This window comes from Ochotona princeps, chromosome 27, assembly GCF_030435755.1.
Source record: "Ochotona princeps isolate mOchPri1 chromosome 27, mOchPri1.hap1, whole genome shotgun sequence".
Taxonomy (NCBI): domain Eukaryota; kingdom Metazoa; phylum Chordata; class Mammalia; order Lagomorpha; family Ochotonidae; genus Ochotona; species Ochotona princeps.
Genome location: NC_080858.1, coordinates 7,658,857 through 7,684,278, shown reverse-complemented (window position 1 = coordinate 7,684,278; position 25,422 = coordinate 7,658,857). Strand labels below are relative to the sequence as shown.

The following is a 25,422-nucleotide window of genomic DNA, read 5'->3' as shown; positions in this document are numbered from 1 at the left end:
TAATTCAAAATTCAAAAAAAAAAAAAAAGAAAAGTGATGTGTGCTGAAACATTTCTTTTCCATGAAAAAGAACTCATGAAGTCTTGAGCACTTTCCAAAATGACTCTTAATTGTAAGAGCTATTTATTTTTATTTGAAAGACATAAAAGAGATAGAAGGAAATCCAGAGACAGAAGGAAAGCAGAGAGATCCATCCGCTGATTGACTCCCCACATGGCTATGGTGGCTGGAGCTGGGCCTGTCCAAAGCCAGGAGCCAGAAGCTTTGTCCAGGTCTCCCGCGTAGGTGTAGGAGCTCAGAGACTTTCTCAGGGAACTGGATTAAAAATGGGGCTCATTTGGGATGCTGGCACACTGCTGGCACTGCAGGCCCGCTATGCTATGGCACCTTCCCCCCTTTTGATTAATAATTTTAGAATGATATGAGTAAACACATGTACAGTACATCAGAATAAGGAATCTGTTAGGTGTGACTGTTCTAATAGAACACCTGGTGTCCATCTTACTACCTGATAGTCAGAGATAGATGTGTAAGAAGGTTGTATGGGAGAGCTCTGCCTTTCAGTTGGCAGTTACCATCGCTTACCTAACAACATAGAATGCCTGTAAGTTAACAACTGAGGCTCAGTGGGATTTGCTGTATGTGGTATCATGTTATGAATAAGCAGGACTGTACTCTGTCAGGTCTTTGGTTTTATTATAGGATTCTGTGTGCTCCAGGCTAATTACTCTTTGAAAAGATCTAGTGCTTGCCTTAGCGAGACTGGAAGATGCTTTCGATCTTTTGTTACCATTTCCCTGGAAGATACGGAGAGAGCCTGAGACATTATCCCCAAGCACTCTCGCAGCCCTGCCAGGAGCCTCCTCTCGTCACTGCAGGACTGTGCTAAAGGGTTTCCATGATGCCATGCTTAAAGAATCCGCCCCTACCTCCCTTGGCCAGTACTGCACCACCCAAGCCACTGTGGATGTGCGGAAAGGCTGGGGCTGTCGTGGCTCATTTCCTGCTGGGTCAGTTGACGGATGGAGGGCTCTGCGTGTTCTGCCTTGTCCTCAATACTGCGGGGGACAGAGTAGGTGTGGCTGCTGCTCTCCAGGATTGTGGGGCCTGGTAGATGAGCACACGTGATGTTAACTCCCACTGCATAAGATTGTGTCATTAAATGGTTACTTGTGAGATCTGTAGTGACAGTGAGGTGGGATATAGAAAGGGAAACACACACACAGTGGCCGATTCATAAGAGCTTCGCACAGGGGAAAACTCACGATGTCCTTTTATTACAAGTAGACGGGAAAAGAAGGAGCATGTTCAAGTGTATGCCAAGGCTGGGTGGTGCAGTGTCCATTGATGAATGAAGGAGGGGACTGAATACTGGAAAATAAAGCTCAGTGGTTAGGGTGGGGTTAGATTCTAGAGTTTAATAAAAGCCAGGCATAGGAGTTTAGATTATACCGGTTGAAAAGGAAGGCTTTAAAAATTGGTGGCTGAGGAATGACATCATGAGTACTCTGTAAGCAGCAGTGATTAGAGATGGTGGAGCATAGCACCAGGAAACCTACCCAAGCGCTGCTGTGGGGATGCTGCTGACAGTGCAGCAAGGGCCCGGGCTGGTGGGCGATGGTCGTGAGCGGGAGTGAGCTGAGAGAGACTTTGTTAAGGCTGCTCCTCAAGCTTTCTGTCTGACGGCAGATGACCAGGGAGAGAAACTGTCTACATTCGTAGACATGATAGACAATCAGGCAGAAATATAATGTGAGCTGTTGGTTGAAAAGATATGGCATGCTTTTTTTTTTTCCTCCTTAAGGATATTTGCTAGTTTCAAAATTTTTCACTTGTTATTGATTTGAAAGGCAGAGAGAGAAAAAGAGGAAGGAACAGGAGATCTTCCACCTGTTGGTTTACTCCCCGAGTTCCTGTAACAGGTGGGGCTGGGCCAGATTGAGTCTGGGAACCAGAAACTCAGTGTAGATCTGCCTTGTGGTTGGCAGGGACCTGAGTACTTTGGAACCATCTGTTGCAGCAGGAAGCTAGAATTCAAAGTGGAAGCAGGCCTTGAAGCCTGCGTGTCCAATAGCAGGTGCAGGAGTCCTCAGTAGGACCTTGACTGCTGTGCCTGATGCCAGCCCCTCCTCTGTGCTCTGGGACCGCTGACACAGGTTCAAGGACTCAGCTCAACAGTTAATTGGAAGAGCTCTTGTTGTGCATGTGGGCTGAAATTAAAAGTAATTTCTCTCTGGTGATAAAAGGCACTGTAAATATTCTTTTAGGAAATTAGAAAATGCAAAGGGGGGTGTAAAAGAGTGATTATTCATAATACTTAGGGTCTTTCTGCCTTGTCTGTTCCCTGTACAGAAAAGACATAAGGAACAGGAGTTTATGTATGGCTATATGCATGCATAGCTGGCTCTTTTAACACTGTAACATGAGAACTTTTTTATTTTGTTAATTGCTTGTAAATACTGTTCTTATTTTTTTATGAGGCTGCATTTCTTTTCACCATTTAGATTTGATTATTATTTAATCACAGCTGTACTGTGAGCATTTCCATTGCTTATAGTCTTCTTCTTATCACAATATACTTTCATGAAATACATACTCTACCTGTTGTAATATGTGAACTCTATGAAAGCAGAGACCTTTGTAGTCCCAGCATCTACAGGACTGTTAGACACATAGTTGCTTATTAAAAAAAAAATGAGAGTAGATCATTCAATGTTCATTTCTTTTGACTTCTCTTTTCTGGCTCCCTGAATATGGTTTGGTTGTCTGGACAACCCTGGTTGTAACGAAAGTATTCATCATTATGGCTGCTTGTTTGCTTCTGAATGATGGAGCTGCCTTATTTATACAGATAAAGTCAAACTGTCAAACCCAGCCTCTGCTGGGTTTTCTGTGTGAACCTTGTGCTGCCCTAAAGGAAGGTTTTATGTTTGTTTGTTGTTTGTTTTTTTACTTTTTCCAAATAATATTTTGGTGTAACTTGAGATGCAAAAGAATTATGTCTGATCTCTTTTTTCCTAAAAAATATTTAGTCATCATAAGTTAGTTTCCAAGAGGAGTATATGTAAATAATGATACCGGTCCAGAGAGGTTTTAAATCAGTGTGAAATGTTTGTGTGTTTTGCTTCAGCTTTTTAAGATTGATTGAAGGGCAATGGGACTGTCATCTGGTGGTTTATTCCCCAAATGCCCACAGTGGCTGGGATGGCCTCAGGATGAAAGCTCTGGCACACACAGGGTAGGAATGCAGTTACTTAGCCATCATTGCTGCCTCGCGAGGGTCTGCACTGGCAGAAACTGAAGCAGGAGCTGAAGCCGGGAACTGAACCAGGTACTCCAGTACAGCACAAAGGCATCCCAGCTGCCGGACTAAGGCGCTCACCTCTGTTTATGTGTTTTCTTTCAAAGAATACTATCACCTGGAGCAATCAAGAGCACCTTAGGAAGAATGTTCAGGTCCAGTTCAGATTCCTTATACCTAGATAAAAGTTTAATGGAAAATTTGAGTATTCTGATTTTATTAGGAAAAGCTAATGGAAAGACCTTTAAACTAAAAGATTCAATTTGGAACTTAATCTGGGACTTTACTTTTTGTGTTAATGCTTCTGTTAAAATCTACTGAAGTGTGTCTACTTTAGCCTTTTTAAGTTTAACAACTTTTAGTTGTTGAAATTCTTTAAATTCTGCTCACATTTTTTCTGTTGTATTTGATGTTAGCCCTCCCTCCCCCCATTTTTATGCTCCCAGGGAAATTACAAGAAGGCTGTGTTCAGGTTTCCCCAACATTCACATAGTTCCCAAAGAGTCCTGTTTGATCATGGGGTTTAAGCCCACCTGCCCAGGACTTTAGTCTGACAGGGCAGCTGCTCAGGACCAAGATTCCATAATTATCCTTCTTAGAGTATTTTTTTTTTTAATGTTCTCAACTCGTTTTTGGGTGTAGCATTATATCTGGTGTGACCTCTGGGATTTAAGATATTTCCCAGACTGTTTACATGAAATTCAAATTCTAGAAGAATCACTGTGAATTGCTTTGTAAAAAGGATTCCAGAAGGGCTGGCATTGTGGTAGAATGGATTAAGCCACCATCTGTGATGCTGGCATGCCTGTTAGTGCTGGTTTGAGTCCCAGCAACTCTGCTCCCAATCCAGTTACCTTTTAATGCACCCGACAGTGACATAAGGTGGCCCAAGTGCTTGACTCCAGCTACGCACATGGGAGACCTAGATGACCTTCTGGGCTCCTAGCTTGGGTCTGGCCCAGCTCTTTCTGCTTCAGCCATTGGGGAATGATTCTCTTTTTCCTTTTCCTTCTCCCCTTCTTTCCCTCTTTCTCCTTCCTTTCTTTTTGTAACTGTGCCTTTGAAATAAGTAAAGAAAATATATTTTCAAAGAAAAAATAAAGGATTGCAGGGTCAAGGGTATGGGAATTTCTGTTCCTTCCTAGGAGTTCAGTTTGTTTAACCCAGTACTTTCTGAAGTTATTTTACTCCTAGAACTTGGTTTTCCTTAGTTTTTTTTTTTTTTTTAAGAAAAAAATCTATGCATATTTGCCCAAGTGATGCTTTATATTGCTGTCCTGCTTATAAATTTTTCCCCAAAAGTTTGACCCAATTTTATAGTTTCAGAAATTTGAGTATGGCGGCTTCTGCTGCAGGTTTTAAGTTTCTTTTTAAAAGTTCTTTGGCTAAAATAGTTACTTTTATAATCCGGAATGTGTATACCTTATTACACTGATGATTTCATTGTGCAGACTTGCCCACCTTTCATCTAAAGGGAATGAATGTTAATTTGTTTTGTTTGAAGTGTGTCCTGTGTAAGAATATAAAATGTATCCATATGCTGTGAAGGCAGGTGGGAGACACCAGCAGAGGATCCGCTGTGGAACCCTGTCCCAGTCACTGCCCCTTCCTCCCAGGATGGCTGGTGATTCTGGCTTAACAGGGACTCTTCTCCGCTCTTGTTCACAGTAGTAGTCTCAGGAGTAGTCATAGGAGTAGTCTCACAGGATCAGGATTAATTGTTAGATTTGCAGCGTGTTTGAACTTTGTAAGTGGAAGCCCAAGGTGTGTATTTTTCTGTTTACTACATTTGTAAGGGTGATGTTTCTGGGACTTATCCAGGTAGTGGGATTTGGCTTAGACAGCCATGTAGTTCCATGAATGTACATGAATGTACAGTTACATGAATGTATCATAGTATTATAATAGTTTTAAAAACTTCACTTCTGAGGGTGGTTATTTGAGCTGGTTCCTATTTTTTCTCTACTCTCTCACCTATGTAAGAGTACAGTTTACAGTGGGTGTACAGTGTGTGCTGGGAGGGGAGTGGCTGCACTGTGCGTCTGTGGGTGTTCAGCTCTGCCGAGCAGCTGGCCTGGGGTCTGGAAGCCAGCTCTGGGAAAGCAAGTGCTGCTGTTCCTCCCCTGCACAGCTGCGCACGGAGAGCCGTTACACTGCTGCCTGCGCAGTGGGAAATACTGCCTCTTTAAGGTTCATTTTCTTGAAAACTCTCCCTGGGCAGCATTCAGTATGTTTCTGAGCCATCTCTGTTTTCTGTGAAATTCCTGTTTCTTTGCCCATTTAAAATTTTTGATATTTGTGTATTTCATATTGATTCATAGAAAATCTGTACCGTTAAGGTGCATGTGTTGTATAGCACAGTGTCTGAGGAGGTTTCTACTTTGTTTTTTTCAAGATTAATTTGAGTTACAGAGAGAGAGAGAGAGAGAGAGAGAGAGAGAGAGAGAGAGAGAGAGAGAGAGGATGAGATAGAGAGATGGGTCTTCTATTTGCTGGTTCCATCAAGGAGCTGGACCAGAAGTAGAGCAACCAGGACTAGAACTGGCTGTCTGATACAGGATGCCGATGTTGCAGGCTGCACATTAACTTGTGTTCCCAGCAGGCACTCTTACACAGCTACTTGGGCAAGAGCTAAGCATGTTTCAAGGTGAGCTTTATGTTACATGTATTTCTTTGCTCTAAATATTTTCGCTTTAAAAACATTCTCATTTCTTCATGAAGCGATTTTCTTTAGGTCACTGTTACTGCTTAAGTTATTAACCATTTTCAGATGTAATTTTCAGTCAGCTCAGTTTGTTTGCTCAATTAGTTATAAATTAATACATAGGTGAATTAAGGTCAGTGCATTTACTATAAAGTCTGGGATTATATGACTAAGCATAAGGAATGAAACAGCTTCTTACCCTTTCAGTTTTGAGTAGAATTAACAGAGGGAGCTGTAATGACCATGTATAGGAAAGGTAGTGCAGAGGTGACTGGGATGTGGTTTACACTGGTGACTCAGCTAGGGTGTGTGTACTAATGGAAAACTTTCAAAACTTTGCCACAACATTTATTCCTCCATTGCCCCTCCTCCCCTGCCACCCCAAGGAAGGACTGGGAAAGCAGTTCTTTTCCCTCCTTTGTGTGGTTATAATAAAGGATTGCAAATTAATTAGGTACATCGAAAACATCACACAGATTGGAATTCCATATTTGTCTTGGAGGGAAGTCCAGACTTCTGTGTGGGGTGCAACTTCCGGGTATTCAGGGAAGAGATTGTCTAGTCAACAGCCTGAAGCCTTCAGCTACGCGAGTCAGAAGAAAGCAGCCTCCCGAGTGTAGCTTGTTTGTAATGTTTCCTTCATGACCCTGCCCTCCTCACACCCACCTCCACCCCGACCCCACGCTGCAGCAGAGAAAGGCCGCACCTGTTCACCCCTTGGCAGTAGATGCGGTGAGGATTCACTGTAGATTCTGTGGATTGGGGCTGGAACATTGTTCTTCAGCCTTTCCCAAATCTGATAAATATTGGAGAATTTAGTAATTAAGTGTAGGCTGTAAAAGAAACTCACCAAGGATTACAAGAAAAACAAAAATGAACTCACACGTTAGAAAGCTGAAATGGCACTGTTTTTCTAAACTAGCTCCTTTAATGATTTGAGTTGAAGGTTGCCTTGTGTCATTAGGGAACTTCATTGACTTTTTTTTTTTAGAGCCTTATGACCTTTATGCTCTGTTGACAAAGCCATTTTATGTTTGATTTTTTTTCTTCTTTGTTTGGTGTGTTTATCTTCTTTTACACAGGGTAGGTTTTTTTTTTTGTTTTTTTTTTTTTTTTTTTTTTTTTTAAACGTGGCTGCTGCCTGTGAAGTGGCTGTGGTTTGTTTCATGTCCTATCTCCTGTTTTAGAGTCTGGTCAGGGAGGAGTTCTATCTGGGGGTCCTAAGGTAGCTCCATGTCTTGTCAACTTTCTGAGACTCAGTCCTGTTAAGGTAGGGATAAGGAGAGGGTTTTGACCTAGTGGTTACGCTGCCTGCATCCCATGTGGGTGTGCCTGGGTCTGGTCCTGGTTCCACTCAGGATCAAAGCTCCCTTCTGCTTTATATCCTGGAGGCAACAGGTGATGATGATTCTAGCGGTCGGGCCGCTGCTACCCACTGGGGACCTGTGTTGAGTTCCTGGCTCTCAGCTTTAGCTCTGCCCAGCTAAATGTGAATGTCTGGGTTCTCGCAGCAGGTGGGAGGTCTCTTACCTGTCTCTGTAATTCTCAGATACACGGAAGTCAACAGGAACACTTCTAGCCAGCTACTTCATGTTCAAGAGAGGCAGTCCTGCAAAGGGATACAGTCTCTAGACTGTTGGGTCTGACAGGTTCCTGTAGGGTTTACAACATTGGAAAAGACACACATCGTCCCTGGTGCTCGTGCTTTCTACTGCAAACTGGCAGAGAGGAGTGACCGTAAGATGCTGGTGTCCCTGTCAGACCACTTGGGTTTGATTCCTGGTTTGGGCTCCCAGCTTGGAGTTTTCTGCTACTAGAGATTTTGGGAGGCAGCAGGTGATTGCTCAAAGAACTGAATGCCTGCCACCCTTGTGAGAGAACTAGATTGTGTGCTGGCTCCCAGCTTGGAGCTGGCCTAGCCTGGCCAATTGTGGGCATTTGGGGAGTGAGGCAGCGGGAGGGGAACTTGCTCCCTCTTGTCTGACTCAAACATTTTTTTTAACTTTAAATAAATAAATGCCACTGGCATTTTGTACCACATCTTAAGGTTTATGTGAGAATCAATATGCTGGGCACGTAATTAATGTTCACTTAGTTATGAATTGTATTCTCTGGCTGTTGTCAGTAGCATTGGCAGTGGTGTTGATCTCTGGTCTAAGATGATGAATCCCAGATTCTGATGAAGAATGCCGCGGCCTCACAGCTGAGACAATCTGAATGTAAAGGGTAGTTTCCTAGTTCCAGAACATTGTCATTAGCAGCAAGACATTGTGTGGATGACCACCTGTTTACTTTTTATTTAGATAATATTTATTTGAGGAAAAGAAGTGATACTGTTTCATAAAAATTAAAACAGACATGTGTGTAGTTAGTGGCATGTAAGACTCCCGAGCACATCTCCCTGATACCTCTGTCTTGAGGTCCAGCTGAAATGTACAGGGGAGAAAACAGTCGACATTTGGGAGTCAGCCTGTATATGACATAGCAAGAACCTAACTGTCCATCCCATTGTTGTAAGAAGTAGCTGTGTTACTGCTGGGCTCTAAGAACTGCAGGGAGCATTGGAGGATGGTGTGAAGCTTCACCTGAAGAGTTCTCCTCCTTCCTTTATGTGCTTTTTATCCAGGCCATAGGGCCAGGGACTAGGGAGTTAGCACCTGCTCTTGAGGTGGTGACTGGAGACAGCAGGTCCTGCCTGCCTGATGTATTTGTGAGGGCATTGCTTAGCCTGTGTTGGTTAGGCACCTACTGTAAGGTTTTGTGTCTGTCACTGACAACTCACAGATGATGTGCAGATAGCATTCATGCTTCTGTTTCTATGCTGTGTTAAAATTTATGGTGAAAAATGCCAGAGAATGAAAGTTCTTCATCTCAGATATTAGCTGCTTGTGTGCTTTGGGAAAGGAATGTGTTATCTTTATTGTCTGATAGCAGTACTCCTATAGCTGTTTTCTTTTCCCTATTCCCAAGCCCTAGAAAGCACGGTTACAGTGCCTCAGAAGTCTCTGATACTGCCTGGACCATGGCTCATCACAACCCACTGGACCATTTATGGATATCCTAACTTCTAAGAAGCCTTCCTCGGCTTCCTCCCCAATTCCTTCACATCCCCCACAACCCCAAAAGCTATCTTCCTGCTCCAGTTACTCACCTAAAATGTATATTGGACCTGTTGTTTTTGGCTTAACCTCTTTAAAATAGTTTCCTTCTCACTTTTCCAATTCCATCCAGATTCCCTGGCATCATATTTACGGTTCCTGTGTCCACTGCTTCCCTGTCCCATCCCCTCTCCTGCCCGTTTCTCTCTGCCTTTACCTATGCAATCACTTAAGGCTCCATGCCCTCTACCTTATGTATGTAGGCCTTGTAGCATTCCCACCCCAATCATCACGCTTTATATGGTTGTCGTTGGTCTGTGCGTCTATGTTTATGGTTTCGGTGAATCTGGAAGACAGTGATTCTGTGCACATCTCACACACAGTACACATTCCCTAAATGTTTGTCAAATAAATCAAAAAACAAAAGATTAAAGATTCTCCTCTGTGGACACAGAATATCATTAATAACATTCGTAGTTCTTAGCTATTATATAATGTAAGTATCTTAACTATTATACTATATCTGGGCCAGTTTATAAAACTGATAATCCTATTATAGCTAAAAGGAAGCTGGGGTATCTCATCCAGGCATTTTTGTCAATGGATGAATTCAAAACCCTTGGAGACTGAGCAACTTGGAAAAGGCATGCTGTGCAGCTGACAAGTTACAGCATCACGATTAACATCTGCTTGGCTTCTAATCCTTTGCCATACTCAGTGTGAGAAGTGGACCTGAGGACAAAGGTTTTAATGTGATGATTTAATTGTCATTTAGTTTAGCTTTGGAATTTAAAGCAGTTGTTGTGGAAAAACCTTAAATACATGCAGAAGTAAATATAATAGTATAAGGTTACCCAAGTATCGGCTTACACAGTGGTTAAGCCATGAGCGGGGTTGCGTCTCTGCTCCTGCCTACTCCCCTCCATGTTGATTTGATACTGCATAATTTCATGTGGAAATGTTGTGGGGTGTGTAGAATGTCTTTTAATCTTCCAAATAGGGCTGTCTTTGGTGGTCTGAAAAGTTGAGATTTTTTAGCAGAGTCATGGAGTCCTGTTGAAGACTCCACTACAGCCATCTGGGGGGCCTTTCCTGATGGCTTGGGATCACCTGTCCATCTGCTCCCGCCCTGTACCCAGCGTTTTGCAGGACAACCGCTTCCCCGAGCCTGTCTCACTGAGATTCCTTTGTTTGTGTGCCTGGGGAGAGTTGTGTTTTTTATTTAAACTCTGACAGATGGAGGTGTAAGGAAGAAATGACAAGAACATTTAACAGGAGAGTGGGCACTTAAGTCAGCAAAAAGCAAGATACTCTACTAAGGTGTTAAGAGTCTTAAATATCCTAGTGATAAGAAACTCTTAATGTTCTTTGAAACCTTTGTCATTTTTTTTCTCAAGGGCATTATAAATGTACTGCTGGAGTTTTCTTTGTTATGAATTAGTATAAACATATAAGGTTTTATAGGAGACTCAAAAGAGGCTTTGGGATCCTGGCTTCAGATCAGCGCAGCTGCGGCCATTGCGGCCACTTGGGGAGTGAATCAATGGATGGAGGATCTTCTTCTCTGTCCCTCTTCCTCCACATATATATCTTACTTTGCAATAAAAATAAATAAATCTTTAAAAAAATATATAACGTTTTATAGAAAAACAGCAGTCTGTGGAAAATACATGTTATCCTTTACTTGGATTATTTTTTTACATTCGTTTACAGAAGGAACACTCAGGTGTTGGCCTTACAATGTTATCAACACTTCGTATTAATGGAATGTTGGGGACAGAGGACTGTGTTCCTGTTCTGTTATCCTAATGTGTGTGTAATCCGAGGCTAAGCTATGTCTTGCTTTTCATAAGGCGTTTTTACCTCTTTCACCATCACATCCCTTGAAGCCAGAAGGAAACTATTTGGAATGTTCCTTTCACTTCTTAAAATGTATGACCCACCAGTTGATCCCAGTTTCTCTTACTACACACAGAGCTACAAGCAGGGTGTGAAGTGGCATTTTGTGATTCACACTGTAGGTGTCTCATAGTGGTCTTGAGGCTCAAGTGAGAGACCCCTGCCACATTCTGTATTCATTTCTCCTCCATGTCATTTTGAGTGCCAGCAATCACCTTCAGAACGTGCTTCTGACACTCAAAAGTCTTTACTCCTTTTTGTGAAACGGCCTTAAAATCAACTGACGGGAAAGGTTTCTAAGAAAATTCTTGAAGAGCAGTCTCTTTCCCAAGTGATGTCCTTCTCTGGAACAATACATTGGCAAAGAGGTCAAGGAGGCACCGGGTGATGCATTCTCTCACGATACTTTCAGCATTTAGCAATGGGAGAGCATTCGTGTAACTAAAAAGTTGTAAGGTGTGTTTTCATTCTTTGCACGACCAGCTTCTCAAACTGCCTTTAGCATTCTTTGTTGTTCTTTTGAAGGAGATACAGTGTTCATTTGCTGCATTTTTCCCTTCAGTGAAAAAAAATATGAACCACTGCTGGTAAAAATGTCTGCCTCAGTAAATTTGGAAAGAACTACATCTTTCCACAAATAGATGCACCCACATGCTTGGATCTCCAGAGTGGACCAGGAAATTTCCATGATGTCAGGAAACCGGGTGGAATTGTGGATGCAAGTCCTATGGAATGGAGACTTTGCGTATCTGTGTAGGAAAAGAAAATCAAGTGCTACTGTTGAGAGCCCGTAAGCCACAAAACATGTGGGGATTTCCCAGGAGGCTGCTCTGGTGCTGGCCACAGTTTACAAGTGCGGTCTGGAACAGTGACACAGGCGTGGTTACCGATCTGTTCCACCCTGTGGGCTAGCCTTGATTTAGGAGGCAAGCTTCAACAATTTGGGGGTGGGTACCAAACTTATCTTTTAATTACATATCCAGGAACTTTTTTGAAGTACCTTTGCATGAACGCAGATGAGATGATAGCATGAGCTGTGCCTAAATGATGATCACCACCAGGCACTGGATTAAGCTACAGCAGAGCTGCCTGATCTATCTAGTTTTTGGCCTGAGCTTTCCATGTCCTGAAAGCCAGCTGGGCTAATTGTTAGGCACTAATTGGGCCTATGGGTGGTCTCACTTCTTCGAATATTGTTAGAGGATATTAGAGAGCACGCATGCTCTTATCTCTTACGATTGGAGTGTCTGATCACTGATATAGCACCTGGTGAGACATGACGGCTGCTCCCGGTGTAATCATTTGATATTAGCCTTAGCTAAGGAGGAGCTGGTTTTTTCGGTCTTACTCCTTCCCTGTCTTTGGTCATTATGAAAGCCTTAGTGTCTTGTGAATATTATGTGATACACTTATTGAATATCATGTTTTGTTTTCTTTAGTCAATAACAATCACTTTAAGTCTGCAGGCTCCATCCATGCCTGTGTGTGTCTTGGTGCTGGGACTTAACTGACCCTTCATGAAGTCCCTCGTTTGCAAATGCGGAAGCAAAGAACACCACTCCTGTTAAACATTTCACAGTGGATCTGACTTAGAAGTGTTTGATTAAAGTAGCTATGATTAAATTTGCTAAAAAAGAACATGAAAAACACTGTGGATTTTGTTTTTAAATTCTCAGACATTCACTGGTTGTGAAGATGTTGAAAGGGTTTGATGTTTCAACTAAGTTTTATACTTAACAAAATGGACTGAAACTTTTAAGAATTTTGGTCTTACAGGGAGAGAATCAAAGTACTGCTTTTAGCTACTTTTTTTCCCCATCTTGCTGTGTGAATTTGAGCAGGATGCTAACTACAGTGAAGTTATTCATTTTTGTAGACCATATGAGAAAAATAAGTGAATGCAGATTAGTGTAGGTTTAAGTTAGATGTTAGAAGAGCTTTCTGATTATAAGACTGCCAAGCAGATAAAAGGGACTCCTTTGTCACCACTGGGAGGCTATGCCAGAGGAACTTTCCCTTTTTAGGTGGCCTGAGGCTATTTTGGGACTCCTGGGAACCCATTGTGTTGCAGCTAAAACTTGGACTTCAACCCTAGCTCTGATGGTGTTGGCTGGGCTTCTGGTGGTCATTTAGCGCTAGTTGATCTTGCAGCTCCTCTGGTAAAGCACTCGGATCCTGTTTTCCTGTTGAGATGACCAAGGGCAGCACAGGGTAGACAGTTGCATGTTTTTGCTAACCTGCGATAACTGCAGAAGTTCCCATCCCAGGTTGTGCAGCTTCTGCAGGGCTCACAGAGCTGTTTGGACCAGAAGAAGTGCTGACTGGGAGATAAACAGTCCTGCCTCGCCTTGAAGATGGTTGAGTTGATCCTTTTAGATTTCTATAAAACCAGGAATTATACAGTGATTTAAGATTTACCCAGAATAAAGAAGATGATCCCATAAACAAAGACCAGTTATTCCTTTCGGAAGTTGCAGCTTGACTTCTGGCTTTAGCTTTGCGTACCTAAGTGAATCCAGTCACACAGAAGAGGGTTGGTGGTTAGAAGCAGAGCTTTCAGTCTGGCGGCACCCACATCTCAGCACTGTCACTGTCTGCTTACCAGACCTCTGGCAGGTGCCTTTAGCCCTGCTGAGCCTCTGCAGTTTCTCCTTGGTAAATGGGGAAATTGCACCTTCCTTCCATTGTGGTTGTGAAGATGAAGAGAAGTGGTGCACATACTTCTGTGTATCAGAGTGAAGGGGCTGAGTCCGTGGTAGCCGTGAGTACAGCCATGAGGCTTAGCTGAGTTCCAGAGAGTTGTATTCTAAGTGGCAAGTTTTCTACTGTGTGCACCAGTCTTTTACTACTTCTGCCAGCACTCCCAACCTTTGAGATGTGTGTGTGATTGGATCAGAAGCAGGCACTCTGCGGTAGTAGCTGGAGGACTTACATGAGCTGTAGCAGTCTGTGCCTTTGTTGATAGCTTGACTGAGTCTCAGTCGCCATTCTGAGTGCCTTAACACATCAGTCAGTTGCTGTAGTTAAAAATGGTTCGTGTTTTCAGTGTTTGGAATAGTACCTACCCTTTGTGAAGGACTTAATGGATGATAGTTTTAATCATCACATGTTTCATTGTCTGTTTTGTAGGCCAGGACACAGTCGCTGAAGTGACAGAGGCAGGATTTTAAGCCAAGGGTTCAAAACTGGTGCTGGGGGGAGATAGGACTGTAAGGTCACCGTCAGTTTGTGAGTTGAGTCACAACTGGATATTTTCTCATTTCCCGTGAAGCATTTTACTTTCATGTATAGAAAAAGACATGTTTCCTATGAAGAATAAGCAGTGCATTCTGGAGAGCTGGCACATTGGTATATCATGCTAATCCTCCACATGCAAGTGCCAGCATCCCATATGACAAGTTCATGTCCTGGTTGTTCCACTTTCGATCCAGCTTCCTGCTATGGAAAGCTGCAGAGGATGGCTCAAGTCCTTGAGACCCTGCACTACATGGGAGACCTGGAGAAGTTTCCTTGAGGTCTTCCCACTAGCCACATCTCTGACCTCAAAGGTCCTGTGAAATGAGGGAGGTGGACTTCACCTGTGTAGTCAGTATCACTTTATGATGGATAAGGTAGTCTCTGCATCACATGGTGGTGTGCAACTCCTGTAACTGAAGTCACATTCAGGTGCTGGGATTCCAACAATCTTGCCTCTCGAACAATCCATACGTGCTGCCATCTTGAGCCCTTCTACAGAGTAGAATCCAGCAAAGTACTGGATAGAATGGAACTCATAAGCCGATTTATGTGAGGGTTTGCCAGGGCGTTTACTTAAATTACAGGATATCCTTTAGGACAACCAGCTATACAGTTTGTTTCTTATTCCATTCTAGTGGTTTTTATTTTCCTCTTGTATTTGTGTTCCAGAAAATTCGGAATTATGTTCTAAAGATAACAAACAGGCCAATAAGATGGTTGTAGTGTTCAATGCTTAGGTAATAAACTGTTTCAGCTACTAATGATAGCAGTCATTAGCACTCAAACATTTGTTTCTGCCTTAAAGTTTTTGTATTCTGGTGGCTTAATTCTGGTTAGCTCCCTTCTGGTTTTTCTCACAGTAGCAGCGGTCAAGTGGTCTGTGTGTGTCACCCAGTAGCTGAGTGGGATGAGTCACGTGATATATGTGGCTCTGTTCGGGAACAGTGTTCTTTGGTCACTTATAATGGTCAAAAAATGTCTCATAGGAGAGCTTAAATGGCTAAAAATAACTACTTACGTTTCAAAATTGTAAGGTTGGTGATGTCATATTATAATTTTAGATTTTTCTCGTTCTCCTCCCCTACAAAAGGCAGCTGTTTTTGGCTTTTAAGTTGGTAAAATAATCTGATCTTTTTCTGGAGGTAGTTTTCTTTTGAAAAGAACAAGAAAAATAACATGGTAATTTTAAAATTAAAGTAAAAAATATGAAAGGAATTAGAAACCATCAGTGACATAGAAAGAAGTTTTGGAAGTGTTGAATGAATGGGGAAATCAAAGTAGTTTGTATTCTAAATTAAAGCCATTTGGGCAGTGTATGTTTTACATCCTCATTTAAACACAGCCAGTTTTCAGGTCTCGCTTTGTGTGTAAATACCTGGCACTCTTTCCTACTAGAAGTTTATGTTTAAGAAAATGAAAAGCAGGTGTTCAAAGATGAGCAAGCCTTTTATGATCTGCTGGGTTAGGGAGTTGGTGGGTGGCTTCCAAGCCTGATGGCTCCACCCCTGGCTGGCTCCAGGTGTCTCACTGCCTCTCCCCACCTCTCGCCACCTGCCCTGCCCATTCATTGGCTGTAGTGTGGTCACACCACACCTCACCTTATGGGTCAAAATATGTATTTGGAGTTGTTCTGGTGGGATTTTTTTCTTTGTCATTTCTTTTTTGTTTTTGTTCTTTTTTTTTTTTTTTAAAGATTTTATTATTATTGGAAAGCCGGATATACAGAGAGGAGGAGAGACAGAGAGGAAGATCTTCCATCCGATGTTTCACTCCCCAAGTGAGCCGCAGTGGGCCGGTGCGCGCCAATCCGAAGCCAGGAACCAGGAACCTCTTCCAGGTCTCCCACACGGGTGCAGGGTCCCAATACATTGGGCCGTCCTCGACTGCTTTCCCAGGGCACAAGCAGGGAGCTGGATGGGAAGTGGAGGAGCCGGGATTAGAACCGTTGCCCATATGGGATCCCGGGGCTTTCAAGGCGAGGACTTCAGCCGCTAGGCCAAGCCGCCGGGCCCTTGTTTTTGTTCTTAATTCATCCTGTTGTGATTTTGTTCCCTCTTTTTAAAAGTTTATTTATTGTTATTTGAAAGGCAGTGTCACAGAGAGGGAGAGCTAGAGAGATCTTCCATCCACTGGTTCACTCCCAAAATGACTGCAATGGCTGGTGCTGGGCCAGTCTGAAGCCAGGAATCAGGAGCTTCCTCCAGGTCTCCCATGTGGGTGCAAAGGCCCAAGCATCTGGGCCATCTTCCAATGCTTCTGTGTTTCTGTTTTTTATTATTATTATTATTATTATTATTATTTAAAGACAACTATTATTATTACTATTGTTATTTAAAGACAACTCTTAGCTCCCTTAGGCAAAGAGAGAAGGGTTATCTTAAAGCTAGAGCGCCCGTCATGTCTCTCCTGCCTGCATGCCTTTTTTTTTTTTTTTCAGATTTATTTATTTTATTGGAAAGACAGATATACAGAGAGGAGGAGAGACAGAGAGGAAGATCTTCCGTCCGATGATTCACTCCCCAAGTGAGCGCAACGTGCCGGTACGCACCAATCAGAAGCCCAGGAACTTTTTTCCAATTCTCCCACATGGGTGCAGGGTACCAAGGCTTCGGGCCATCCTCGACTGTTTTCCCAGGCCACAAGCAGGGAGCTGGATGGAAGTGGGGCTGCTGGGATTAGAACCGGTGCCCATATGGGATCCCGGCACATACAAGGCGAGGACTTTAGCTATTAGGCTACCAAGCGGGCTCTTGACTAAATAACTTTTAACATTCCCCTCTAGCAGTCTTCCGGTTCCTCTTTAATTTGGTTCTATGACATCCAACTCTCTTATTGTTCGTGATCTTCCACTTAAGCCAGAACAACGAATTTGGTTGCCAGGAAAATGTACCAGTGCAGTGGTGCTTAGAAAGTCACCCTGTGTTCACAGTACGGGCTGACTCCCCTTCACTACCCTATCTCCAGCACTCCCACACCGTCGCTTTCATAAATGCATACTTTCTGATTTTACCTTTTGTTTGAATGTAACGGAAAATTCCTAAAAAATGTTAAAGAGCAAAATTTAAATCCATAATTTCACATGTTTTTACAACTTCATCTTTTCCCTTTTAAAAAATATATATACAGTTGAGTTTATATTTTACTTGAAGATAGGACTTTGTATCCTAGTTAACTATTTAATATTATTTCTCATGTTGAACGTATTTCTGGAAATTATTCTTCAAAATTCCTTCTGTTGTACTTTATGCTTTCATCATTATATCAGTCATTTCACCTAATTTTATTTAAAGTAATGATTCGATTTTCAAAGGTTCTAAACAAATCTTTGTTGCTGTTTTTTCTTGTGATTCCAAAACTAAATAGAATTATATATTTTTTAATTTTAGATTTTTTTTTTTGCTTGAAAATCAAAGAAAGTTACAGAAGGAGAGAGGGAGACCATGAGAGAGATTTTCCATCTGCTGGTTCATTCTGCAAGTTGGTGTAACTAGGCCAATCAGGCCAGGGGCCTGGAGTTCATTTCCAAATGGCTTTGAAATACTCAACTCTCAGGTTTCTCTCTCCAACCCAAATCCCTTCCCCTAAGACCTGCCACCCACCTTTTTGCAAATTGAATTTTTTTTCTCTTTATGGTCCAGCAAGGGAAGTATGTCCCTATGGGTGCCAGTAAATGGACATTGATTCAGAATTCTTTTAAGCTTGTATCTAATATCTAAAAGCTGACATTGATTTTTTTCCATTGTAGTGCCAAATTATTAATATTTGAAGTTGTTGGACCTTTCAGCTAAAGTAGTTTGTTTTTAATTTAACTGTGATTGATCAGTTCAGCTGAGTGTCTCTTGAAGACGAAGTCTAATGCTTTTCCAGACAGAGCTGCGATGGGGTGGTTGAGGTGCTGCTGAGGGTGCCTGTGATGGGTGGTTGAGGTGCTGCTGAGGGTGCCTGTGATGGGGTGGTTGAGGTGCTGCTGAGGGTGACTGTGATGGGTGGATGAGGTGCTGCTGAGGGTGCCTGTGATGGGGTGGTTGAGGTGCTGCTGAGGGTGCTGCATTTTCAACAGAAATCAGAAATCTGCATCTCCTTGTACAATCTTCATGTATTTTTTTAGATAAATTTAACAGTTGAGAGAGAAAGAAAGAAAAAGAGGGAGAGACTATGAATCAAGACTATGAATCTGCCATTTCACCCCTGAAATGCATTCGGCAGCCAGGGCTGGGCTAGGGTGAAGCGAGAATCAGGGTGGAGGGGGCTCAATGTGGGTCTCCCAAGTAGGGACTGAGGTACATTGACCATCATCACTGCCTCCAGGGGTTTGCATTAGCAAGGTGATTAACCTTAGGTATTCCAAACCATTCACCGCTGCCCCAGATGCCTGTCCCCTGATTTCTGAGCCAGCACAAGCCAAACAGAATATGGCTGCAGATGCTTCTGCAGGGAGGCCTCCTGCCATGGTTTGCATTCCTCTGATCTGTGCTGTCAGCCTTTCAGTGTCCTCCCTGTCCTAGGGTAATTGGGGCTGCTTAGGAGGAGTGACTGCACTAACGTGTGTAATGTTTTCAGAAGAGTTCTTGGTACTGGAGTAAACACTCAGGATATGCCGTGTGTTGGCTGGTAATTAAAAACCACTTACCCTCAGCTAATTTTTTGACATTGCAAAAAGGGATTTTATCATGATCCTTAGCTGTTCACTTGTTATTTCAGCCAGGCATACTTAATCCATTCTGTATGTCTGTTTTGTGTCTTACAGCAGGGTCTCCTCTGTAGGGTAAGACTGCTGGCTCTTATCACAGGCTGCTCTCCACACGAAACTCAGTCAGGTCTGCACTGCGCCCTGAAACACTCATTTCTCCCAACTTTGTATCCCTCTAAAATTGTGAGCTCCTTGAAGCTAGAATGGGTGTGTGATCAGACTCCCTGTCATAGAACAGATACAGGACTTGGTGTGAAGTGGGTCTTGGACAATGCTGTCATGTGACTTAGTGAAAGTCTGTGTTGGGATTTGAACCCTCACCTAGAGCTGTTCTGTCATAGGGATCCAGCGGAAATAGTTTCTGATCTGAGGACTTGTGGTTTGGGGTTGCAACTAATGATGAATTTGTGAAGCTTTTTGCACTGCGAAGCCACACAGTCATGCTAATGATAGCCTTTTTTTGTGAAACTACTTGTTAAATAGTGTGTGTGTTTGACCCGAGGATAAAGCAGCTCTGTTTTCTTCCTTTGCCAGTTTGGTGGCTAATGGTTATAGACACCACATCTATTTATAAACGGCCAGAGTGTCAGATATGTTATCTCCTTTCCCCAGGCTTTATTAATTCAGGAATGTTGGACTTGACATTGGTAGTGTCCGCATTAATGAATAGGTCCTCCGGAGAAAACATGTGAATAGGAACCTCAAGGGCACCTACTGTTGTTTTTATCAGTCCAGGAATTCTAGACTTGCAAATTGTATCCTGTTCTCTTCCAGGCTAAATACAAGACAAAGAACAGTGTTAAATCCATTAGAGGAGTGCATTTACAATATGCCTAGTGCCAGCCAGCCAGCCAGCATCCCAAGGCTTTGGGCTGTCCTTGACTGCTCTCCCAGGCCACAAGCAGGGAGCTGGATGGAAGTGGGGCTGCTGGGATTAGAACCGGCACCCATATGGCATCCCAGGCGTACAAGGCAAGGACTCTAACCTCTAGGCTATTGCACTGGGCCCCAATTCAAGCATTTTTTTTTTAAATATTCATTTATTCATTAATTACATTGCATTACATGACACAATTTCATAGGTACTGGGATTCCCCCCCCTTCACCCCAAACCCATTTTTAAAAACTTATTTAAGTCTGTTTAGAAAGAAGGAGTTTCATTTCTTGCTTTTCCAAACTAATCTATAGAAAAAAATGAAATTGATTAAGAGTGGGATTTTGAGCTTTCTTCTGCGAATACACGTCTTAAATGTTAAAATTTGTTTCTGAAAGGTAACACAATACCAAAGGAATCTGTATTTTTGTCTCAAAGAAATTAAAATGTAAAATCAATTAATTGGATTACTCAGATCATTTATAGAATGCCTGTTGTGTGTGCAGCATGCTGGCACATGTGATAGTGCTTATTTATTGCAAACAAAAATAGATGCAGATTTTGGGCTGACTTGGTTTTAACAAGGCATGCATACTCTCGTGCCAGAAAGGAAGGAGCCTTGTGGCTGCCCATGGATAGCATCTGTGGTTCTGTAGTACCTGACATGCACTTCTGAATTCTGAAGGAGAATTCACTGTGTTTTCTTTTATAATGACTGTTCAGGCTCATAAATGCTTATCTGAAATGACCTCAGGTTTATTGCTGTACCATCAATATAGACAATTTTTAAAATCTTTTTGGGTGTCATAACACATTTTTGTTTCATAACAAGTTTGCCTGCAGTTTAACTCCGTATGGGAGGTATGGTAAGCAGCAGAGAGCGTAATACATTGACCAGCCTCTCCCGCTGCTTTCCAGCGCACAGAGGGCTCCAGTGCGGTCAGCTTGGTTTCGTTTGTCATTTTTTTTTTCCAGATTCCACCATATTGAACATTCAGCCAGCATGACAATGGTTCCCTTTGGTTTGCTGACATGTTCACCAACTTCTGACACTAACACATTTGTCACCAGATGCAAGTGCCAGTTCCTGGTTATATGATTTCTTAGTGCTTGACTCAGTACATTGCACATGCTTCTCATACACCAACTGTCAGATGATGACCACCGACCGCCCGCCCGCTGGTGGAATAATATCAGCAAGTTGTTCAGAGTTGTAATGGAAACTTTATTGGAAAATCTGCTCCTGGGCCCCCTTGGCATAGAGGGGAGGGAAGAGGGAGGCGAAAAGGACCCCTGAGATACAGTGTGGAGGAGTTTTATAACCCCCTATTCATGTGGGCAGGCAGAGGGGCTGTCTGTGCCCCAACTATGTAAGGAATGTCCATTCAGGTGGGCCATTGGTCAATTGGAATCCCGCCAGGTCGGTGACGTGACTGGCTCCTGTGGCTCCTTTGTTCCAGGCTGAAGCCTGGAAGATATGCCGGGCCAGAGCAGACCAGCCCCTTGTCTCCAGTGCCCTGGGCAGCCATCACCAACCAGTCTTTTGTGAACGTGGCTGCAGAATTGGAATGCTCTGAGACACTGGCAACTGAAGGCCAGCCTTTGCATCTGGCCCCCTGATTGGAACAGCCCAGTGTCCAGGGCCCCCTACAGCCAGTCAGCAGCCTCCCAGGTGTGCCCTGGGCCTGTCATCCAGCTTCCTTTTCACCTTCTGCAAGCATTACTTCTGAACCAATATCACTGCAAAGTACTTCAATGAGAAATTTATTTTACTGCCTTCATTTGCAGTCCATTCTTCTATATCCCCCAAGTCTAGATGAATGAATGCGATCATGTACTGGCCTTGTTCCTCTTTGACTGTTCTGCAGCTGATCCCCTGACAGGACATGAGTCTGGGATTCTGAGATTTCGAAAAATGGCTTGGCAGCATTGCCTTAGCTAGCCTTCCAGTAAGAGCTGCTTAGTCCTTTAGAAAGCACTTGGTTATAATCATGCTTGGACTTCATAACTTTTATTAGTCATTGTTTTAAGAAATAATATTAAATATTCATCAAAAACTAGATACCTAGAATCATATTTTGCATTTGTGTTAATTTTCTCATGCATTTCACCTATTTTATTCTCAAATGGCTTTAGAGAAGGCCTGTGAGCTCGGTAGAGCAGTTGTTAAAATCCCTGTCTGGGGAAAAGTGACTGGAGAATGTGCTGGGGATTTGAATATGACCATGTGATTGACATCATATGTAAAAACATACAATCTCAGGCCTGAAGTTGGAGACCTGACTCCATGGTTCACTAGCTGTGTAGCTCTGCCAAGCATGCATGCCTTACTCTGCGGAACAGTTGTGGGGAGAACACCTCGCTAGGCTGGAAAGTGCCAGTGTCCGAAATCCTCAGGGGAGACAGAGGAAATAATGAATATGACCTCCTGAGCTCCTGGCATGAACCTGTAGTCACTGCGTGTGCACTGTCCATGTTCATAATGCTAAGCTAATTTGACTTACAGGCAGTGGGGAGGAGGAGTGATTTTAGACAAGTGACATCAGCAGCTAATGCTGCTGCTGCTTCGTGCTCTTTTTGGAAACGCAGATTTCCAGAGAGGAAGAGAAAGATCTTCCATCCTCTGGTTCATGCCCCAAATGGCCACAACAGCCGGAGCTGAGCCAATCTGAAGCTAGAAGCCAGGAGTTTCCCCTGGGTCTCCCACATGGGTGCAGGGTCCCAAGGCTTTGGGCCATCCTCTGCTGCTTTCCCAGGCCACAAGCAGAGAACTAGAAGGGAAGTGCAGCAACTGGGACACAAGCTGGCACCCTTATGGGACACAGTGCCAGTCCCCAAAGCAGCAGCAGCTTTTTTTTTTTTAAGATTTATTTATTTTTATTGCAAAGTCAGATATACAGAGAGGAAGAGAGACAGAGAGGAAGATCTTCGGTCCGATGATTCACTCCCCAAGTGACTGCAATGGCTGGTGCTGTACCAATCAGAAGCCAGGAGCCAGGAACTTCTTTCCAGGTCTCCCATGTGGGCGCAGGGTCCCAATGCTCTGGGCCATCCTTGATTGCTTTCCCAAGCCACAAGCAGGGAGCTGGATGGGAAGTGGGGCCTCTGGAATTAGAACCGGTGCCCATATGGGATCCTGGCGCATTCAAGGCGAGGATTTTAGCTGCTAGGCCACGGTGCCGGGCCCAGCAGCTTCTTTTTAGGAAAAGACTGAAAGCAGTCAGCAGGGGAACGAGGAGTAAATTGATGGTGTCTATAACAGTAGATTCTGTGTTATATGTAACGAGTGGGGTATTAGCACATTGAAGTGTAAACCTAGTGAAATAGCAGAACCGATAGATTGCCAGATTTAATTGTTGACTTTCCATCTACGCTGGACTTGCTTGACATGGAAGACCAAGAAAGGTCTTTATGTTCCTCTGTCAGCCCTAGAATCAAGTCTAGTATCCGGTCTCTCTCCTATCCAGCAGCTCTACCTTCTTCATTTTATTGAGGTAGTAAGTTTGGGGGGTCGTCTTAGCCAAAAATGCACCTTTGGATGGTCATTCTTGGCCTGCTAGAGCTTCTTGGCCAGTTTGTTAAGATCCCTGTCCAGATAAGCTGAAGCTTCTTTGATGCATGAACTTTTCTGCTCTGGCCCAGATGTTGCCTGTGGTCGGCAAGTCTCTTGATGGTGCTTGCCCCACCCGCTGCCAGGGCAGCCACCAGCTTTCCATCCACCCCTCTGTAATGTAGCCACTGTTACTATATTCCTTGTCTACCTGTCTACAGTGGCCTCTGGAAGCCAGTCTCTGGCTGGCCCAGAGGTTGTTTTAAAAGTGGGCAGTTGAACGCCTTTATACAGACATGGGCTGGCACTAATGCTCCCTGATGACTTCATGCATGCATTTGTTTTTCCTGCCTGATTTGTATAGACATTTGCATTTCATTTGGAAATGAAATGTACCTCACAACCTGGAGACTGTAGTACACCTGTTACCATGTCATTTGGAAGGACGCAGAATTCAAAAGAAATGGGTGATCATGGACCCCATCTAGAGGGGTCTGTCTCTGAAAGCAGCTTTTCCCCTAAAGCGTTACTTGTAAGAGTTACTTTAGTCTGACACTCACCAGCAAATATGAGAGAGTACTTCCTGTTTGAAAGATTTATATGGCTCTTCCTCTCTGCTGCTTCCCGCGGTGGCAGCCTCCTTCCCGGCGCCATGGCCGCCCTCAGACCCCTGGTGAAGCCCAAGATCGTCAAGAAGAGGACCAAGAAGTTCATCCGGCACCAGTCTGACCGCTATGTCAAGATCAAGCGGAACTGGCGGAAGCCCCGAGGCATCGACAACAGGGTGCGGCGCAGGTTCAAGGGGCAGATCCTGATGCCCAACATCGGCTACGGCAGCAACAAGAAGACCAAGCACATGCTGCCCAGCGGCTTCCGCAAGTTCCTGGTGCACAACGTCAAGGAGCTGGAGGTGCTGCTCATGTGCAACAAATCCTACTGCGCAGAGATTGCCCACAATGTCTCCTCCAAGAACCGCAAAGCCATCGTGGAAAGGGCAGCCCAGCTGGCCGTCAGAGTCACCAACCCCAACGCCAGGCTGCGCAGTGAGGAAAATGAATGAGCAGCTTGGGTGCACATTTTATTTGTGTTTAAGTAAAACCTTGAAAACTGCAAAAAAAAAAAAAAAAAAAAAAGAAAGATTTATATGGCAGTAGCTACTTCTTACTACCCTACCTTACTTCTAGGACACTTAACATTTATTAATAAACATGACTATTAATAAAACCTTAGCGATTTCATTTAGTGATCAATGAAACAACATAATGGCTCAGACTTTTCCTGTTTCAAATGCTTGGCTGTTCTTTCATATATAAATGTGTCTACACTATGTGTAATTGTTTACTGTGATTCACTTCTGGTTTTGCCAACGCAAAGTTGATTTCTCTTGCTAATGGTGGATATTTAGTTTTCTTTATTAGCTTTATGTAATTTTCCAAAAAAGATTTATTTATTTGAAAGTTAGGATTTGAGAGAGGGGGGCTGTGTGGTAGATTCCATCTGCTGGTTCTCTCCCAGAGCAGCCAGGGCTAGGCCAGGCCAAAGCCAGAGCTGGGAACTTCTAGATCTCTCACATGTGTGGCAGGGGCCCAAGCACTTGGACCATTTTCTGCTACTTTCCCAAGTGCGTTAGCAGGGAGCTAGATTGGTAGTGGAGCAGCCAGGACTCAAACCAGTGCCCATGTGGCATCATAGTTGGCAAATTAAAGGGGTATACCATAATGCCAGTCCACTTTGTATCATTTGTAATGTGGAAGACTTGCGTGTGTTAACTGAGACGGAAGCATTTTTTTGTAGTAGAAAATGAAGCCTTTTTGTGTTTGTTATAAGAAGTAAAAGTTGTTTTCTAATGTGTCTTCATATGCTGTTTCAGTTTCTGTTACTATGGCAATGACGGCAGGGAGCGCAACCACCTTTCCTATGAGCAACCATACCCGGGAGAGAGTGACTGTAGCCAAGCTCACACTGGAGAATTTTTACAGCAACCTGATTCTACAGCATGAAGAGCGAGAAACCAGGTAGAGTCAACAGTTTGTTTCCATAAGGTGTTGTGCTGTGAGTGGATTGTAAGC

The 25,422-nt window shown here is 43.4% G+C and overlaps 2 protein-coding genes across 2 annotated transcripts in view; both read left to right on the top strand.

Moving 5' to 3' along the window:
* The window catches only part of STK38L (serine/threonine kinase 38 like), a 67,360-nt gene that overhangs the window by 15,535 nt on the left and 26,403 nt on the right, over window positions 1-25,422 (top strand). The window contains exon 2 of the mRNA XM_004592635.3: window positions 25,224-25,368. Coding sequence (XP_004592692.2) covers window positions 25,224-25,368 — 145 coding nt within the window. The remainder of the gene's footprint in view (window positions 1-25,223; window positions 25,369-25,422) is intronic.
* Window positions 23,962-24,478, top strand: LOC101517225 (large ribosomal subunit protein eL32). The gene has a single exon (XM_036497525.2). The coding sequence runs from the start codon at window positions 24,006-24,008 to the stop codon at window positions 24,411-24,413; it is 408 nt and encodes a 135-aa protein (XP_036353418.2). The 5' UTR covers window positions 23,962-24,005; the 3' UTR covers window positions 24,414-24,478.

Bases quoted from the DNA above. Each gene is read 5' to 3' on its own strand.
- LOC101517225 (XM_036497525.2), top strand. From the start codon at position 24,006: ATGGCCGCCCTCAGACCCCTGGTGAAGCCCAAGATCGTCAAGAAGAGG.